The 20,076-nt window shown below is 47.2% G+C and overlaps 1 protein-coding gene across 1 annotated transcript; it reads left to right on the forward strand.

Annotated features, from left to right (window-relative positions):
- The first annotated feature begins 19,158 nt into the window (after nucleotides 1-19,158).
- Nucleotides 19,159-19,735, forward strand: LOC118473030 (18.6 kDa class III heat shock protein). Its single transcript, XM_035961240.1, has 2 exons — nucleotides 19,159-19,410; nucleotides 19,505-19,735. The coding sequence occupies exons 1-2, from the start codon at nucleotides 19,159-19,161 to the stop codon at nucleotides 19,733-19,735; spliced, it is 483 nt and encodes a 160-aa protein (XP_035817133.1).
- The last annotated feature ends 341 nt before the right edge of the window (nucleotides 19,736-20,076 follow it).

The following is a 20,076-nucleotide window of genomic DNA, read 5'->3' on the forward strand; positions in this document are numbered from 1 at the left end:
TTCCCCCAATGTAAACAGTACCCGCAGGAAAGAAAAGGGTGGCGTGGCTTACCGGCGGCGAGATAGGTCCGGCGAAGGGCAGGGTTGGCTCGGGGAGGCTCTGGCGGTCACAGCGAGGTGCGGCTCGACGGCGGGGATGGCCGGAATCGCTCGGTCCACATGCGCAGGCGGGTGTTCTCGTCGGCGGCGAGTGTACCGGCCAAACAACGGCGATCTGGTTCAATCCAAGGGCACGGTGAGCTTCACGGGGTAACGTAGAGACCGTGTGCACAAGGAATCGGAAAAAGGTTGAGTGGATTACCCGGTCCACGTACTCCGGCGGGGTTGTGAACTCCGGCGACCGTGGACTGGCCTCTCCGGCGAAGCAGGCTTCGATTCCTCGCTCGGGGAGCTTCACTGAGCTGTGCACACTCGTCTCCGAGGGTTGGACGGGGTTGGGAAAGGCTGGGCTGGCCGGTCTACGGTGGTAGTGGCTCGGGTGGCCGCGGACACGCCGCGCACGGGCAAACGGCGGTGAGCTGAGCTCCGGTGAGGGTTGAGTGTGCGCGGAAGAGTGCAGTCGACGCCCGAGCGGGCTTTATAGGCGCGGGCGCGGGCCATGGCGTCGGCTGGCCGTTGGCGCGACGCGGGGCGCGCGCGGGCGTGCTCTGGCGCACACAGAGCGCGTCGAACACGTGGAGCTTTTCTTCTGCCCGTGTTCCACAGCTCACCCAAGTCGCAAACGTGCGAATCTTGGCAAAAATCCGGCGCGAGTCTTTTCCTGGCACCTAGGGCTGTCTCTCATCCGTGAGCTGCCATGGCAGATATGGCCTAGGTAGGGAGATCTTCGGTCACCAAATCGGGTGTGTCACACTGCCCACCTCGCGACAAAAACCATGCCAAGGCATGTCAAACGTCCAAGTCTCGGGCTCAGCTTTTTCCAGTGGGTGCCTTAGGTGGTATGCCACATTTTTGGTATAGAACATAGGTGGATTTGGTGCCAGCTTCGAGGTGAACACGACTGATCTTTAGTGTAGGTGTAGTTTTTAACTTAGAGAGAAATAGAGAGCTCTAGCTCTCTCTCCACTTGGAGATTTGATTTGGGGTTTCTCCAGGGGTCTTTTTGCAATATTTCCTTCCCCTAATTGCTGGTTATAAGGTTACTTAAGGTTTGATTAAAGATTACTCATGTTTTGCACATTTGCCCACTCTCTTTCCCCCTCTTATACATGGCTTTGGGAGATAGGGTTTAAGAGAGGTCTAGGGTTTTCCCCCCTCTTGCCCAAGGTAGTAAGTGTACAAAGGTTTGAGTAATACTTCTTAGGTCATTAAAAAACCTTGATCAACACATGACCTCCAAAGTTCTTATGTGTTTCCTTATGTCTCTACCACATATGATCACAGTCCTTAGTGCCAAGGTTTGCTCTAGCCATGGTAACACCTGAGGTGTTACAGCCCTCCCCCCTTAAAGGAATCTCGTCCCGAGATTTTAGGCGGAGTCCTCTAGAGGGGTGCTACTACGGCACGATGGTGTGCTACTCTTCCTTATACTCCAGTTTCTCTAGTTAACTGCTCTTCGAATGTCATTCTCTTTGCAACTTCAGAAGGAAGCTCTTTTTAAGTTAAATCCACAACTTAGACTATCCTTGTTATCTAAGTTTTTCTTATAATTGAGTTCAAAGGGCAGGTGGGGGTGGGGTTACGTACCGACTCCTTTGGGTAGAAAGTCGGGGAAGCGAGAGCGTAGAAAATCCTCAGTCTCCCATGTAGCTTCTTCTGCCGAATGGTGACTCCACTGAACCTTATACATTCTGACCGACCTTGCCTGAGTTGATCTCTCCTTTTGATCTAATACCTTGACGGGGTACTCCTGGTAGGACAAGTCTGGTTCTATCTCAATGTCTGGTTCTGGCAGCACTTCAGTGGGTAGGCGAACACATTTCCACAATTGAGATACATGGAACACATTGTGAATTGCTGACATGTGAGGTGGCAATTCCAATTGATAGGCTATGGGTCCACAAGCTTCCTTGATCTCATAGGGTCCAATGTAGTGAGGAGCTAACTTGCCCTTGATCCCAAATCTCTAGACACCCTTGGTGGGTGACACCTTAAGATAAACATGATCTCCCACCTCAAACTGTAGAGGCTTCCGCCTCTTATCATGATAGCTCTTTTGCCTGGCCTGAGCAGCTTCTAGGTTCTTATTGATGATTCTGACCTTTGCCTCTGCTTCAAGTACCAAATCCAGCCCAAAAATTTCCCTCTCTCCTGCTTGAGACCAATTCAGTGGGGTCCTACACCTTCTCCCGTATAAGGCTTCAAAAGGTGCCATCTTCAGACTAGACTGATAACTGTTATTGTAAGAAAACTCTGCCAAGGAAAGACACTTGTCCCAATCCTTTCCGTAGTGTAGTGCACATGCCCGCAACATGTCTTCCAAAATCTGATTCACCCTTTCTGTCTGGCCATCGGTTTGGGGATGATAGGCTGAGCATCGTATGACCTGGGTCCCAAGTGATTCCTGCAATTGCTCCCAAAATCGTGCCAGAAATGGTGCTCCTCTGTCCGAAACTATAGTCCTTGGTATCCCATGCAGACGAACTATTTGGTCAATGTAGATCTCTGCATACTTCTCTATCCTGTGGGTGGTGTGCACTGGTAAGAAATGAGCAGTCTTAGTCAATCTGTCCACATTAACCCAAATAGAATCATGGTGCCTGGATGTATTGGGCAATCTCACTATAAAGTCCATGCAAATGTCCTCCCATTTCCAAGATGGTATGGGAAGGGGTTGCAAAGGACCTGCTGTCTTCAAATGACTGGCTTTGATTCTCTGGCAGGTGTCACACTCAGATATGTACTTGACAATTTCCCTCTTCATTCTGGTCCACCAATATAAAGATCTGAGATCATGGTACATCTTGTTGCTACCAGGGTGCATGGAGAATTTTGAAAGATGAGCTTCATCCAGTATCTTCTTTCTGAGCTCAGGGTCCTTGGGAACAACCAATCGATCTCCAAACCATAAAATTCCCTTGCTGTCCTGTCGGAAACACTTGTATTTTTCTGCCTTTTGCTTGATCATGTCTTTGATAACCTGAACACCCTTATCCTCAACCTGTGCCCTGACTATTTGCTCTTGCAATGTGGGTTCTACCGAGATATAACTTAAGTCACCCGAAGAAACAACTTCCAGGTTCAGCTTGCACAGCTCATCACACAGGGTGGTAACCCTTGCATCCATGCTCATACAATTGCACTGGGCCTTTCTGCTCAAGGCATCTGCCACAACATTTGCTTTGCCCAGATGGTAGTGCACCTCCAAATCATAGTCCTTGATTAACTCCAACCATCTCCTCTGCCTCATGTTCAGATCTGCCTGAGTGAAGATGTATTTGAGGCTCTTATGATCAGTGTAGATGTTACAGTGAGCTCCCATCAAGTAGTGTCTCCATATCTTAAGAGCATGAACCACAGCTGCCAACTCCAGGTCATGTGTAGGGTAGTTCTGCTCATGGGGCCTGAGTGCTCGGGAAGCATAAGCAATCACTCTGTTATCTTGCATCAAGACACATCCCAATCCAGTACCAGAAGCATCACAATAAACTTCAAATGGCTTGGTGTTGTCAGGTTGAGCCAGCACTGGGGCTGTTGTCAAATGCTGCCTCAAAGTATGAAAGGCATCTTCACACTTTTGGCTCCAATCATACTTGACTCCTTTCTTCAACAGTTCAGTCATTGGTTTGGCAATCCTGGAGAAATCCGGAATAAATCGTCGATAATACCCTGCCAATCCCAGAAAACTCTGAATTTGCTTCACTGTAGTCGGGGGTTTCCAATCCATCACTTCTTGTACCTTCTTAGGATCAACTGATATCCCATCCTGAGAAATTGTGTGACCCAAGAATTTGATCTCCTTCAGCCAGAATTCGCATTTAGACAACTTAGCATACAACTGATGGTCACGCAGTCTCTGAAGTACAGTATGCAAATGTTTGGTGTGCTCGGCTTCATTCTTGGAATAAACCAGAATATCATCAATGAAAACCACCACGAACTTGTCTAACTCTGGCATAAATACTGAGTTCATCAAGTACATGAAATAAGCCGGGGCATTGGTTAGCCCAAAAGACATCACCAAAAACTCATAAAGTCCATATCTGGTAGAGAAAGCCGTCTTGGGAATATCACTTGCACGGATCTTAATCTGGTGGTAGCCTAAGCGAAGATCTATCTTGGAGAACACTTTGGCTCCTACTAACTGATCAAACAGAACATCAATACGAGGCAGCGGGTATTTGTTCTTGATAGTCACCGCATTGAGAGGGCGGTAGTCAACACACATCCTCAAACTCTCATCCTTTTTCTTCACAAATAAAGTTGGACATCCCCATGGTGAAGTACTTGGGCGAATAAACCCCTTGTCTAACAACTCTTGCAATTGCTTTTTCAGTTCTGCCAATTCCGCGGGAGGCATCCTATAGGGTCTCTTGGAGATAGGAGCAGTCCCGGGTTGCAACTCAATTGCGAACTCAATGCCTCGGTCAGGTGGCATCCCTGGCAATTCATCTGGAAACACATCTGGATAGTCACAGACCACTGGGATCTTTTCTACTGGGGATTCTAACATAACAAAGGCACAAGAACGGGTGCATCCCTGGTCGGGCAAATATAAAACAGTCTCGCCGTAAGCAGGGGAATGAATTTCAATGGCCCTGGCTGCAATATCCAGTACTGCGTGATGCCTGGTCAACCAGTCAGCTCCCAATATAATGTCCACGCTATCCAACCCTAAGATGAGAAGGGTGGTTCTAATCACAATACTACCAAATTTTATAGGCACTTGCCGGTTGATTTGATAAGTGGCAACCCTGCCTCCTAGTGTTGAAATTGTGATACCCCCATTGGTGTGGTGGAAAGGTAATTGGCACTTGGCACTAAATTTGGCACTGATAAAACTATGTGATGCACCAGAATCAAAAAGGATAATAGCAGGATAATTCAAAACTGTAAAGATACCGGTCATGACGGGTGCTCCCTCGGGAATATCAGCCATGGTGGTGAAGTTCAGCCTGCCTTGCCTCACTTGCACCTTCTGCCTCTTGCCTTGATTCTGATTAACATTCTGCCCCTGCCTCTGCTGGTTCCAGGGGCAATTCTTGGCATAGTGCCCGGTGTTGCCACACGTGAAACACCTGTTGTCATTTGCCTGGCGGTACTGCTGCTGCTGCTGACTGTTCCTCTGAGCTGGAAACTGGGTGCGGTTGGGTGCCTGCTGCTGCTGCTGTGGTCGGATCACCCATCTCCCTTGCTGCTGCTGGGGTCCCCTGTTCTGAGTGTCAGACACAATCCTGAAGCGCTGTGGCTGAGCTGAGGGTCCTGCCACAGGGGTCTTCCTCTTCTTTTCTGCCTGACGAGCTGTGATACAGTCCTCCTGGGAGATAGCCATGTTGACCAACTCATTGTAGCTGTTGGCCCTGACGGTGTTGAGACGGTCACGGAGCTTAGTGCTGAGCCCCCTCCGGAACCTGTCTCTCTTCTTCTCATCTGTATCTGCATGATATCCAGCATACTGGCACAAGTCATTAAAGGCCTGGGCATACTGCAACACTGTCCTGTTGCCCTGAGTGAGTGCCAGAAACTCGTTGAGCTTTCGGTCCATAATCCCGGCTGGTATGTGGTGTCCCCTGAAAGCTGCCTTAAACTCTCTCCACTCCACCTCTCGATCCTCTGGCTGCATGGCAAGAAAATGGTCCCACCAAGTCCTTGCGGGTCCGCGAAGCTGCTGGGTGGCGAACCTGACTTTAGTGACCTCTGAGCAAGCTCCATGGAGTAGCGGGAATTTGGATTCCACCACTCGCAACCACACATCTGCATCAAGTGGATCCTCTGCCCTGGTGAACAATGGTGGCTGGGTGCTGAGGAACTCCTGGTAGGTAGGTGCCGTGGGGTGACGTTGATGGTCTCCACCACCATAATGCTGAGGTGGTGGCTGACGCTGAGCTAGCTGCCTCAAGATCTCATTCTGCTGAGCCATTAGCTCCTGCAGAGTGGGAGGCGGTGGCGGCGGTGGAGGAACGCGCTCATTCTGGCCACGACGCTGCCTCCCGGCCATCTGAAAAACCACATACATACTTAACACCATATCTCCAAGTTCAAGGTTTAATCGCGGCGAAAAGAGTCAAAAGCAAAATGATAGACTCCAACTTCAACAAAAGGATTTAAAAAGGCATAAATTTTTCCTTCCAAATTTAAAACTGATAACAGCATCCATCAAACATGCTTCCAAGAGAGTTTATCACGATTACATCATTGGTCCCAAAAAGACTCAACTCTATCTAGCCTAGTACCCCAAGGGTGCAAAAGCTAAGCTAGCTGCGAGGAGTCCTACCATCACTGATGTCTAACTCTATTCTGGACACCTAGTGAGCGAACGAGGCAACACTCGACTCGGGGGAAGGTGGTCTCCCTGAGCCAGCAGTGTCCACACTAGAGGCAGGCTCATCTCCTCCCTCGATGTCGACGTCCTCGTTGGCCTCCATATCCTGGATCTCCTGGTGATGCATATCCAAGTGCTCGTTAGCCTCAGCAAGCTGCTGCTGAGTGTTAATGAGCTGATCCTCGAGAACCTCGATGGTGTTCTCCCTGGTCCCTACCAATTCCTCCAACTCTTGGATATCAGTGGATAGCTGCTCCACCTACAAGTCCTTTTCCACCATTTCAGTGGACAAATCAACCACTAGCTCCTCCCTGTTGTCCAAAGTAATCTTTGTCGCCTCCAATAGTGCCATCAGATGGGACATCGCCTCACCGCGCATCACTTGCAGACGGTACAGAGCATTCATGCACCGTACGGTCAAGTGCGCAGTCTGTCCGGGGTAGATGGCCCAGATATCCTTGGCATGCTCCACCCGATCCTTCCACATTGGGTCGTCCTCCCTTTCGGCGGGGAACAAGCCAATGGGGTGGGTAGCCAGCTCCAACGGATGGAATCCGCAGAAAGTAGTCAACCCATGCAGAGCGATCGCCTCGATCGTGTCCTCAGCTCGGTATCCAAAAGACTCGGAGTCCAAAGAGCGCTAGCCTGGCTGCAGGGGATGAGGCTCCAAGGTCATCCTCACCCTACAACGGGGCACTCGGTGCTTCTCGAACTGCTGCACCGCGTACTGAGGGGGTGTCGTGTATCCGGCCCCTGAAGTACCTCCCACAAAATGCGGGGAAATCCCTCTCGTGCAAGTCCGTCAGTGTGGGATAGTGCGTTTCCGTCGTCTGAGGATCCGTGGGAAGTCATCTGTGTACGGTTAAGCGTAAGTAAAAGAAAAAGAATTATAAAAAGAACAAGAAAAATAAGACTCGGCCTTTCTCTAGTTGAATGAAATGGTACTGGGGAACTTAGTTGGTCATAATTTAAGTCCTTACTAATTTTCCATTTGTTTAATTAAAGAATGCATGCATGCTCGTCCTGAACGACCTCACAACAAGATAAAGGGAATAAGGAAGAACTCCCATCCTGTAAAAGTGGCCTATAGGGCCTAATCACTTAGCCACCTAGCTACCATTCTATCATCCTAAGGCTTCACGTCCTAGGTCTATCCTGCTCGTCCTACTATCTATCCAACATTGTTTCTATCAAGTTTTACTTTGGAAAAAGATGGTATTTACATTTTATTGATTCCTCTGTGGTGGTACAAGCTCCGATACCAGCTGTGGCGGAACTGCCCGAATTATTCCGACTTAAGTGCCTAAGTCCCGCCTCAGAGGCTAGACTACACTTAAATGGGAATAACCCGTCAATCCCTCGGATCTAGTCCGACTAGGCCACTAACAGGATCAAGTACCACAATCTCACTCGAAGGTGAGTCACAGAGCAAATACAATAAAGCATGAAACCATACATGAAGGAGTATTAAATTATTACATCACCATCGGAGTTTTGCAAAAGTAGTCATCATTGTTTGACGTGCAACGGAATAAAACTAACGGTAAATAAACAGAGAGATGGGGAAGCCTGTCCCATCACTCCTCATGCTCCTCCTTAGCCGAGGTAGGGTCCCACTCGACAGTCCAACCCGGTGGCAAGATGGACGGCCAAGTCACTCCAGCAACCATGTCCTCCAGAGAACCTGTAAAAATTATGCCACAAGCAAGGCTGAGTATACTAATACTCAGCTAGACTTACCCGGTGTGAGGAGAATACTCCTCTACCGCTAGACATGCAGCTGTTTGGCTGAGGGGTTTGGTTGCCAAAAGCACTAGCTGAGTTTCTAGATCAAGTTTTTAACTTTGTCAAATTAAGTGTGACTCTCTTAAGGCTAAAGATGCACTATCTATTCATAAATAGTAGCAAACATTTTTAGCAATCAACATCTTGTATCATCTCAGCACAATTCCACTTATTACTCAATGTAGCAGCATGGATCAAGCAGTCTCATTAGCTGCGAGAAGCAGACGATTCGAATCGAGTTTTTTAAACCTTGCAAGGTAAACCTAAACACACGACATGGCGAGGCACTCCGTCCCCACACACATCAACCGTCCCCATCGATTCCCTGGCAACAGAAAGGGGCTCATCGCCTTGGCGTACAATGCCTCACTGACCCCGACTGCCGTCGTGCAGTGACCGCACTTGTACCCACCATAACCAGAATGGGAGACCACGTCTCAGGTCACGTGAGGAGGGCAATCTGCGGGCAGGTTCACTCAGGTACTAGGCTTACCGATTTACCATATTTCTCGGTATGTGTTTAGTACGTTCAAACGCTTGACACACGGTACCACACCTTAATCCTTATTCCAATTTTTATCCCGTGGACAACCAATCCCCATGGATTGTTGTCCACCAACCAACATCATTATGATAAGAAAGTGGATACAACCAATTTCCTGACCTCGCGCGAGTGCTAGAAAAATCACTCGTCTTCTACCGAGATCCTAATTAATAAAGCAGCTACTCGACCTAGCATACTAGTATTCATCTCAACAGGATTCCTGAGATCATGCATCTAGGGTTTCAAACAATTCCTACACCTAAGTGCACAATCAATCCTACAATCATTAAGTGAAGTAAAATAGCATAAATAACAGGTTATGCATAAACCGGGGCTTGCCTTCCAAAGCAGTGGCAGGCAGGTCCTCTGGTGCAGGCTCTGGTGCTGGATCTGGGCTACCTCCTGAGCAGCTCCTTGCTCCGGCACAAGGACGTACTCTCCGTCAGCAAGGTTACAGTCTATCGAATGCAATGAACATGTATGTCATGATTATGCAGGATTAATAACATTATGCTAAAAAGAAAACTAAGTTAAATAGTGACTTAGGGTTTCTTGGTCATGCGGGGCTTCCAATGGGTTATACTTATTACTTTTTAGGCTTAGGTTTTTATTATTGAGGATAATCATAGGGAATTAGTATTGCCTTTTTATATACTTCAGTGGGCAAGTTATAAAGAGTTTTTAGGATGGCACTAAATTCCTGGCATTCACTTTTCCCTTTTCTTTATCTTCTACTTATGGTTTCTAGGGTAGGTTTGAACTATGGCGGTGGTTTAATATTTTCCAAAAATTCCGTAAAAATTATAGTGGGTTGCCATCTGCTATTCTAGCCTGTTTTAAGAATTTGAGGCTTAAAATATAAAGGCTATGCTTTAGACAAAAATAACAAGAGTTGGGTAAATGGGCCACTTTGTACTACAACTCTTAATTAGAGGTGGGTTCTGTCCTAAAGGTTATTTTTGTTGGCATCTAACAGTAAAAATAGGCTTCTGTGCCAAAAATCACAGAAAGCTAAGGGTTGGTTATTCAGTTATGATTTTCTAAAGTTTAATGCCTAAAAGGCACTTTCTACTACATGGTTATTTGAAAAATGTCAAACAACAGATTTCATATTTTTCCTAAGTTCTTAATAACAAAACATTAACTATCCCAAGGGTGGGGGTGTTTTCACCTTGGGGTTATTTTTGTAGGGTTTTTCTAAGTTATCCTTGTTTTATTCAATTAAAAGGTATCCTACTTATTTTATACTAAACCAAGGTAGGATAGATTTTTCTAGTGAACTTCATTGGATAAGTACCTTAACAAAAATAGGGGTGCCCTCTGGTTCATTATTTAAATCACATTTTCTATTTTTTTAACCTCAAGCATATTGTAAAATAAGTGGTAAAAACTAACTTAATCGGGTGGACAGAGAGGTTTAGCATTTTTAATTAGGTCAGTAGGTGGACATAAACTTCTCCAAATTTTTCTAACCCCAGCCAAATAGCACAACTATTTTTCTTTCTAGTATTGAGCTTTTGGCCAAAACTATAATTAAATCAGAACTTTAAAGTTTTCTATAGTACATAGGGGGTTTTATATTTTTATTAAGTAGGTTACATTATTTAGAGTCTGACAAAATTGGTTTGACCAAATTTGGATGAACTAAACAGAAGTTATGGACTTTCAAAGTTTCAGTTCAAATTTAAAATCAGGTTTAATAAGGTTTTCTGAAAAGGCCGTTTACACCGAGGTCCCTGGGTTTAAACTAAATCAACTCGCACAAATCTACCCCTGCGCCACTATTCCCCTGGGTCGCTGACAGTTCAAAAAGCCCCCTGACCTTCTCTTCCTCTCACTCGCGGTCCTTCCCCCAATGTAAAAAGTACCCACGGGAAAGAAAAGGGTGGCGCGGCTTACCGGCGGCGAGATAGGTCCGGCGAAGGGCAGGGTTGGCTCGGGGAGGCTCTGGCGGTCACAGCGAGGTGCGGCTCGACGGCGGGGATGGCCGGAATCGCTCGGTCCACGTGCGCAGGCGGGTGTTCTCGTCGGCGGCAAGTGTACCAGCCAAACAACGGCGATCTGGTTCAATCCAAGGGCACGATGAGCTTCACGGGGTAACGTAGAGACCGTGTGCACAAGGAATCGGAAAAAGGTTGAGTGGATTACCTGGTCCACGTACTCCGGCGGGGTTGTGAACTCCGGCGACCGTGGACTGGCTCTCCGGCGAAGCAGGCTTCGATTCCTCGCTCGAGGAGCTTCACTGAGCTGTGCACACTCATCTCCGAGGGTTGGATGGGGTTGGGAAAGGCTGGGCTGGCCGATCTAGGGTGGCAGTGGCTCGGGTGGCCGCGGACACGCCGCGCACGGGCAAACGGCGGTGAGCTGAGCTCCGGTGAGGGTTGAGTGTGCGCGGAAGAGTGCAGTCGACGCCCGAGCGGGCTTTATAGGCGCGGGCGCGGGCCATGGCGTCGGCTGGCCGTTGGCGCGACGCGGGGCGTGCGCGGGCGTGCTCTGGCGCACACAGAGCGTGTCGAACACGTGGAGATTTTCTTCTGTCCGTGTTCCACAACTCACCCAAGTCGCAAACGTGCGAATCTTGGCAAAAATCCGGCGTGAGTCTTTTCCTGGCACCTAGGGCTATCTCTCATCCGTGAGCTGCCATGGTAGATATGGCCTAGGTAGGGAGATCTTCGGTCACCAAATCGGGTGTGTCACACTGCCCACCTCGCGACAAAAACCATGCCAAGGCATGTCAAACGTCCAAGTCTCGGGCTCAGCTTTTTCCAGTGGGTGCCTTAGGTGGTATGCCACATTTTTGGTATAGAACATAGGTGGATTTGGTGCCAGCTTCGAGGTGAACACGACTGATCTTTAGTGTAGGTGTAGTTTTTAACTTAGAGAGAAATAGAGAGCTCTAGCTCTCTCTCCACTTGGAGATTTGATTTGGGGTTTCTCCAGGGGTCTTTTTGCAATATTTCCTTCCCCTAATTGCTGGTTATAAGGTTACTTAAGGTTTGATTAAAGATTACTCATGTTTTGCACATTTGCCCACTCTCTTTCCCCCTCTTATACATGGCTTTGGGAGATAGGGTTTAAGAGAGGTCTAGGGTTTCCCCCCCTCTTGCCCAAGGTAGTAAGTGTACAAAGGTTTGAGTAATACTTCTTAGGTCATTAACAAACCTTGATCAACACATGACCTCCAAAGTTCTTATGTGTTTCCTTATGTCTCTACCACATATGATCACAGTCCTTAGTGCCAAGGTGTGCTCTAGCCATGGTAACACCTGAGGTGTTACAGCCCTCCCCCCTTAAAGGAATCTCGTCCCGAGATTTTAGGCGGAGTCCTCTAGAGGGGTGCTACTACGGCACGATGGTGTGCTACTCTTCCTTATACTCCAGTTTCTCTAGTTAACTGCTCTTTGAATGTCATTCTCTTTGCAACTTCAGAAGGAAGCTCTTTTTAAGTTAAATCCACAACTTAGACTATCCTTGTTATCTAAGTTTTTCTTATAATTGAGTTCAAAGGGCAGGTGGGGGTGGGGTTACGTACCGACTCCTTTGGGTAGAAAGTCGGGGAAGCGAGAGCGTAGAAAATCCTCAGTCTCCCATGTAGCTTCTTCTGCCGAATGGTGACTCCACTGAACCTTATACATTCTGACCGACCTTGCCCGAGTTGATCTCTCCTTTTGATCTAATACCTTGACGGGGTACTCCTGGTAGGACAAGTCTGGTTCTATCTCAATGTCTGGTTCTGGCAGCACTTCAGTGGGTAGGCGAACACATTTCCGCAATTGAGATACATGGAACACATTGTGAACTGCTGACATGTGAGGTGACTAGTCTTAATGTTGATGCTTGTAGTGAACACCTAGTTGCCATTTCTAAATCAAATGATGAAGTGACTAGTCTTAATGCTCAACTTAAGACTAGCAAAAATGAATTCGATAAATTAAAATTTGCAAGGGATGCCTACACGATTGGTAGACACCCCTCAATTAAGGATGGACTTGGCTTCAAGAGGGAAGCCAAGAACTTGACAAGCCATAAGGCTCCCATCTCCGCCAAGGAGAAAGGGAAGGCCCCTATGGCTAGTAATGCTAAAAAGAACCATGCTTTTATGTATCATGATAGGAGACATGCTAGAAATGCAAATAAAAGTTATGATGCTTTTGATTCACATGTTTATGATTCATACGCTATGGTTGCTTCTAATTCTTCCTATATGCATGGTAGAAATGTAGCTAGGAGAAATGCTATTAATCACATGCCTAGGAGAAATGGTGTTAATGTTCCTAGGAAAATTAATGAACCTTCTACAATATATCATGCTTGCAATGCGTCATTTGCCATTTGTAGAAAGGATAGGAAGGTAATTGCTAGGAAGTTAGGGGGCAAATGTAAGGGAGACAAGACTTGCATTTGGGTCCCTAAGACAATTGTGACTAACCTTGTAGGACCCAACAAGAGTTGGGTACCTAAGACCCAAGCCTAAATTTGCCTTGCAGGTTTATGCATCCGGGGGTACAAGCTGGATTATCGACAGCGGATGCACAAACCACATGACGTGGGAAAAGAGGATGTTCTCTTCCTACGTCAAGAACAAGGATTCCCAAGATTCAATAATATTCGGTGATGGGAACCAAGGCAAGGTAAAAGGGTTAGGTAAAATTGCTATTTCATCTGAGCACTCTATATCTAATGTGTTTTTAGTTGAGTCTCTTGGATATAATTTGTTATCTGTTAGTCAATTATGCAAAATGGGATATAATTGTCTATTCACAAATGTAGATGTATCTGTCTTTAGAAGATGTGATGGTTCACTAGCTTTTAAGGGTGTACTAGACGACAAACTTTATTTGGTTGACTTTGCAAAAGAAGAGGCCGGTCTAGATGCATGCTTAATTGCTAAGACTTGCATGGGCTGGCTGTGGCATCGCCGCTTAGCACATGTGGGGATGAAGAACCTTCACAAACTTCTAAAGGGAGAACACGTGATAGGTCTAACTAACGTACATTTCGAAAAAGATAGACCTTGTGCAGCTTGTCAAGCAGGGAAACAGGTGGGAGGCTCTCATCACACCAAAAATGTGATGACCACATCAAGACCCTTGGAGATGCTTCATATGGACCTCTTCGGACCCGTCGCCTATCTAAGTATAGGAGGAAGTAAGTATGGTCTTGTTATAGTTGACGATTTTCCCGCTTCACTTGGGTATTCTTTTTGCAGGATAAATCTGAAACCCAAGGGACCCTCAAGCGCTTCCTCAGGAGAGATCAAAATGAGTTTGAGCTCAAGGTGAAAAAGATAAGGAGCGACAATGGGTCCGAGTTCAAGAACCTTCAAGTGGAGGAGTTCCTTGAGGAGGAAGGGATCAAGCACGAGTTCTCCGCTCCCTACACACCACAACAAAATGGTGTGGTAGAGAGGAAGAACAGGACGCTCATCGATATGGCAAGGACGATGCTTGGAGAGTTCAAGACCCCCGAGCGATTTTGGTCGGAAGCCGTGAACACGGCTTGCCACGCCATCAACAGGGTCTACCTTCACCGCCTCCTCAATAAGACGTCGTATGAGCTGCTAACTGGTAACAAACCCAATGTGTCTTATTTTCGTGTATTTGGGAGCAAGTGTTATATCCTTGTGAAGAAATGTAGAACTTCTAAATTTGCTCCCAAAGCTGTAGAAGGGTTTTTATTAGGTTTTGACTCAAATACAAAGGCGTATAGGGTCTTCAACAAATCATCGGTTTTGGTTGAAGTCTCTAGCGACGTTGTATTTGATGAGACTAATGGCTCTCCAAGAGAGCAAGTTGTTGATCTTGATGATATAGATGAAGAAGACGTTCCAACGGCCGCTATGCGCACCATGGCAATTGGCGATGTGCGACCACAGGAACATTTGGAGCAAGATCAACCCTCTTCCTCAACAATGGTGCATCCCCCAACCCAAGATGACGAACAGGTACCTCAAGTGGAGGCGCATGATCAAGGGGGAGCACAGGATGTTCAAGTTGAAGAGGAAGAAGCACCTCAGGCACCTCCAACCCAAGTTCGAGCAACGATTCAAAGGAATCATCCCGTCGACCAAATTTTGGGTGATCTTAGCAAGGGAGTAACTACTCGCTCTAGATTGGTGAATTTTTGTGAGCATTACTCTTTTGTCTCTTCTATTGAGCCTTTCAGGGTAGAAGAGGCCTTGCTAGATCCGGACTGGGTGTTGGCCATGCAGGAAGAGCTCAACAACTTCAAGCGCAATGAAGTTTGGACACTGGTGCCTCGTCCCAAGCAAAACGTTGTGGGAACAAAGTGGGTGTTCCACAACAAACAGGACGAGCATGGGGTGGTGACAAGGAACAAGGCTCGACTTGTGGCAAAAGGTTATGCCCAAGTCACAGGTTTGGATTTTGAGGAGACTTTCGCTCCTGTGGCTAGGCTAGAATCAATTCGTATTTTGCTAGCATATGTCGCTCACCTTTCTTTCAGGTTGTACCAAATGGATGTTAAGAGCGCTTTCCTCAACGGGCCGATCAAGGAGGAGGTGTACGTGGAGCAACCCCCTGGCTTCGAGGATGAACGGTTCCCCGACCACGTGTGTAAGCTCTCTAAGGCGCTCTATGGACTTAAGCAAGCCCCAAGAGCATGGTATAAATGCCTTAAAGACTTTTTAATTGCCAATGCTTTCAAGGTTGGGAAAGCCGATCCAACTCTTTTTACTAAGACTTGTGATGGTGATCTTTTTGTGTGCCAAATTTATGTCGATGACATAATATTTGGTTCTACTAATCAAAAGTCTTGTGAAGAATTTAGCAGGGTGATGACGCAGAAATTCGAGATGTCAATGATAGGCGAGTTAAGCTACTTCCTTGGGTTCCAAGTGAGACAACTCAAGGATGGAACCTTCATCTCTCAAACCAAGTACACGCAAGACTTTATCAAGCGGTTTGGGATGAAGGACGCCAAGCCCGCAAAGACTCCGATGGGAACCGACAGACACACCGACCTCAACAAAGGAGGTAAGTCCGTTGATCAAAAAGCATACCGGTCTATGATAGGGTCCTTACTTTATTTATGTGCTAGTAGACCGGATATTATGATTAGCGTATGCATGTGTGCTAGATTTCAATCCAATCCAAGGGAGTGTCACTTAGTGGCTGTGAAGCGAATTCTTAGATATTTAGTCGCTACGCCTTGCTTCGGGATCTGGTATCCAAAGGGGTCTACCTTTGACTTGATTGGATATTTGGATTCCGACTATGCTGGATGTAAGGTCGATAGGAAGAGTACATTGGGGACGTGCCAATTCTTAGGAAGGTCCCTGGTGTCGTGGAACTCTAAGAAACAAACTTCCGTTGCCCTATCCACCGCTGAGGCCGAGTATGTTGCCGCAGGACAGTGTTGCGCACAACTACTTTGGATGAGGCAAACCCTCCAGGACTTTGGCTACAATCTGAGCAAAGTCCCACTCCTATGTGATAATGAGAGTGCTATCCGAATAGCGGAAAATCCTGTTGAGCACAGCCGCACAAAGCACATCGACATCTGGCATCATTTTTTGAGAGACCACTAGCAAAAGGGAGATATCGAAGTGTTTCATGTTAGCACCGAAAATCAGCTAGCCGATATCTTTACCAAGCCTTTAGATGAGCAGACCTTTTGCAAGTTACGTAGTGAGCTAAATGTCTTAGATTCGTGGAACATGGATTGATTTATAGCACACTTGTGTTTATGCCTTTGATCATGTTCTTTATGCAATTTGTTGCTTATTTATGGTGCACAAGTTGTACAAGCACTCCCCGGACCTCACAAGTCCTTGTGCAAGTGATGCACATATTTAGGGGGAGTTGTGTTACAACTTGACCCTTTGAGACTAACCTTGTGCTTGAGTTTGCTTGATTTAGTCTCAAAGGAGGTTTGAAAGGGAAAAGGTGAACTTGGACCATGAAAGACTTCCACTGCACTCCAATGAGAGGGTAACTTATTCCAAGTTCATCTCATGTACTCCTATTGCCTTTGTATTCTTAGTTGAAGATTTTGGTGAGGCAATGGGGTTAAAGGGCCAAGGTTGATCCCGTTTTGGTGCTTGATGCCAAAGGGGGAGAAAATAAAGGCCAAAGCAATAAATGGATCAGCTACCACTTGAGAGTTTTTGAAAAATAAATAGTAGAATAGAGCTTTTGGTTTGTCAAAACTCTTTTATTGTCAAAAGTTGGCTTCTTGTGGGGAGAAGTGTTGATTATGGCAAAAAGGGGAGTTTTTGAAATCTTGGATCAATTTCTCTTGGAATGACTCTGTTTAAGTCTTAACATGTGTGTTTGACTTAGAGATAGAAATTTGAGTTTGATTTGCAAAAACAAACCAAGTGGTGGCAAAGAGTGATCCATATATGCCAAATATGAATCAAAACAATTTTGAGTTCTCATTTGCATTGATATTGCACTTGTTCTAGTTGCTTTATGTTGTGTTGGCATAAATCACCAAAAAGGGGGAGATTGAAAGGGAAATGTGCCCTTGGGCCATTTCTAAGTATTTTGGTGATTGAGTGCCAACGCAAGTGATTTTTGTGTTGATCTATGCAATATGGTGGACAAAGTGCAAATCATGTCAAAAGGTATGTTTCTAGACTTAGTACATTGTTTTATGGACTAATGTATTGTGTCTAAGTGTTGGAAACAGGAAAGATTGAATTGGAAATGAGATGGCTCTGTCAGCTCGGTCTGGGTGCACCGGACTGTCCGGTGGTGCACCGGACAGTGTCCGGTGGTGCACCAGACAGTGTCTGGTGTGCCAGGCTGGCTCAGGCGAACTTGTCGCTCTCGGGAAGGAATTAACGGCGTACGGCTATAATTCACCGGACTGTCCGGTGTGCACCGGACTGTCCGGTGAGCCAACGGTCGCGCGCGAGATCCACGCGAGACACGTGGCCGAGCCAACGGTCGGGAGGGGGCACCGGAACCGGACAGTGTCCGGTGCGCCAACGGCTCCCAGGCGCTAACGGTCGGCTTCGCCAAATAAGGAAGGAGATCCGCACCGGACAGTGTCCGGTGGTGCACCGGACTGCCCGGTGCGCCAGGCGACAGAAGGCAAGAAATGCCTTCCTGGAATGCACTCAACGGCTCCTAGCTGCCTTGGGGCTATAAAAGGGACCCCTAGGCGCATGAAGGAGAACACCAAGCATCCTTTGAGCATTGTTGATCACTCACACTCCATTCTTGCGCACTTGTTCGACATTCTTAGTGATTTGAGCTCCGTTCTAGTGTGAAACTTGTAATAGTCTCTTGAGCTCAAGTCTGGGTCTTGTGTGTGCGTATTTGCTGTGATCTTTGTGTCTTGTGTGAGTTGCTCATCCCTCCCTTACTCTGTGCTTCTTTGTGAACATCAAAGTGTAAGGGCGAGAGGCTCCAAAGTGTGGAGATTCCTCGCAAACGGGATATAGTAAAGCAAGCAAAACATCGTGGTATTCAAGTGGGTCTTTGGACCGCTTGAGAGGGGTTGATTGCAACCCTCGTCCGTTGGGACGCCACAACGTGGAGTAGGCAAGCGTTGGTCTTGGTCGAACCACGGGATAAACCACTGTGCCATCTCTGTGATTGATCTCTTGTGGTTATTGTGTTTTGTTGAGACTCCTCTCTAGCCACTTGGCGATTATTGTGCTAACGCCTAACCAAGTTTTTGTGGCTTAAGTTTAAAGTTTTACAGGATCACCTATTCATCCCCCCCTCTAGGTGCTCTCAATATTTTTGCACGATTGTTTCGCCCCGACACTTTGATCTTTGCATGCTCTATGGTGGGAGAGATTTTTGCTCTGCCGTTTCGCCCGATAATGGCCTGTTCGTTTTGTTCTCAATCCATGTGGATTGGGTGGAATTGGATGGGTTTCAATTCTAAATAAGTCAAAAACTTTTATAATTTTTTACAATCCCATCCAATTCATATCCAATCCATATGAGATAGGAATAACTGAACAAGCCCTAATGTGATGCCCCACCGAGCGAGAACTTTGTTTGCTTTTCTTGTATGAGTGCTTTGGAAAAAAATGTGCTCCATCTATCCCAAAATAACCACACGTCCAAGATCCGAAGAAGCAACCTGAGTAGGTGGTGTTTGGTTACCCATAGATTTGAGAAGTTGTATAGTGCATAAAAATCAATGCAAATCCTATTATTAGCTTATGCTGGGATTGTGAGATTTGGGCATAAAATCTAAACACAAAAATCGGAAACTATTTGGTGCAAATCACCAACCTCCGATGGATCTATTTGGTAAAAATCAGAAACTATTTGGTAAAAATGAGACTACTATTTGGTAAAAATCAGATATTATTCGGTAAAAACGAGACTACTATTTGGTAAAAATCAGAAATTATTTGGTAAGGCCGTTTCACCATGGATCTAGTTGAATCCCAAAAGTAAGTGAGAGAGAGAGAGCCATGACGGAGCTGTTCGACACGGCCGTGACCAGCCTCCTCCACCTGCCGGAGGTGCTGGATCGCCTCGCCGCTGCAGACGGCGACCGGCGGTCGGCCGGCCACCACGCGGCGCACGGCCACGGCCACGGACGCATCCACGGGCTCGGCGGCGGCGGCGGCGGCGGCGGCGGAGCGCCGATGGACATAGTGGAGAGCCCCCGCGAGTACGCCTTCGTGCTCGACGTGCCCGGCCTCTCCAAGTCAGACATCCAGGTACCGCACCTGCCACCTGCGGCGCGTGGTCCCTTTACTCCGTTGGGTCCAGGGCGCCAGCAACTGACCCCAACCGCATCCGCTTGTGTTTCAGGTGACACTGGAGGAGGACCGGATGCTAGTGATGAAGGGCGGCAGCGGGAAGCGGAAGCGCGACGAGGAGGAGGACATGAACGGCGAAGGGTGCCGATACATCCGGTTGGAGCGCGGCGCGGCGCCGAGGTCGTTCGTGCGCAAGTTCTGGCTGCCGGAGGACTTTGTGGGGAAAGTGGATAACTGGTGGGGGGTGGCGGCGCTCCTGTGGCGAGTGAGGTTGTTAGGTTAGAGAGGCACGGCGGGGCTCGAGCTGGCGGCGTTCCTGTGGCGAGGGAGGTGGTCCATGCGCGGGTGTGGGAGGGAGGCGGGGGCACAGCGGGGGCAATGAAAGTATGGACGCTGATGTTAGAGTCTTAATAGAGTAGTATAGATTAGAGCTATTAATTAATTTTAGTTTAAAAATAAATATGAATAGAGTCTAATTCTCATTTTATATGATCTTATAAAATTTAGAGTTAATTATCACTCAAATGTAGCGCGGCCCAGCGTCCAAGTAACAGCACGTGGCGTGCCCATGGGCCGAGGCCCTCAAGGCCTTAGTGCGATATCACAACAATCTTAGTTTTCCAC

This window comes from Zea mays, chromosome 7 (genome assembly GCF_902167145.1).
Source record: "Zea mays cultivar B73 chromosome 7, Zm-B73-REFERENCE-NAM-5.0, whole genome shotgun sequence".
NCBI classification, from domain to species: Eukaryota; Viridiplantae; Streptophyta; class Magnoliopsida; order Poales; family Poaceae; genus Zea; species Zea mays.

Excerpts from the sequence above, each read along its gene's own strand:
- LOC118473030 (XM_035961240.1), top strand. The coding sequence starts at position 19,159 with ATGACGGAGCTGTTCGACACGGCCGTGACCAGCCTCCTCCACCTGCCG. Across the intron at positions 19,411-19,504 it reads TCTCCAAGTCAGACATCCAG|GTGACACTGGAGGAGGACCG; the intron begins GTACCGCACCTG and ends CTTGTGTTTCAG.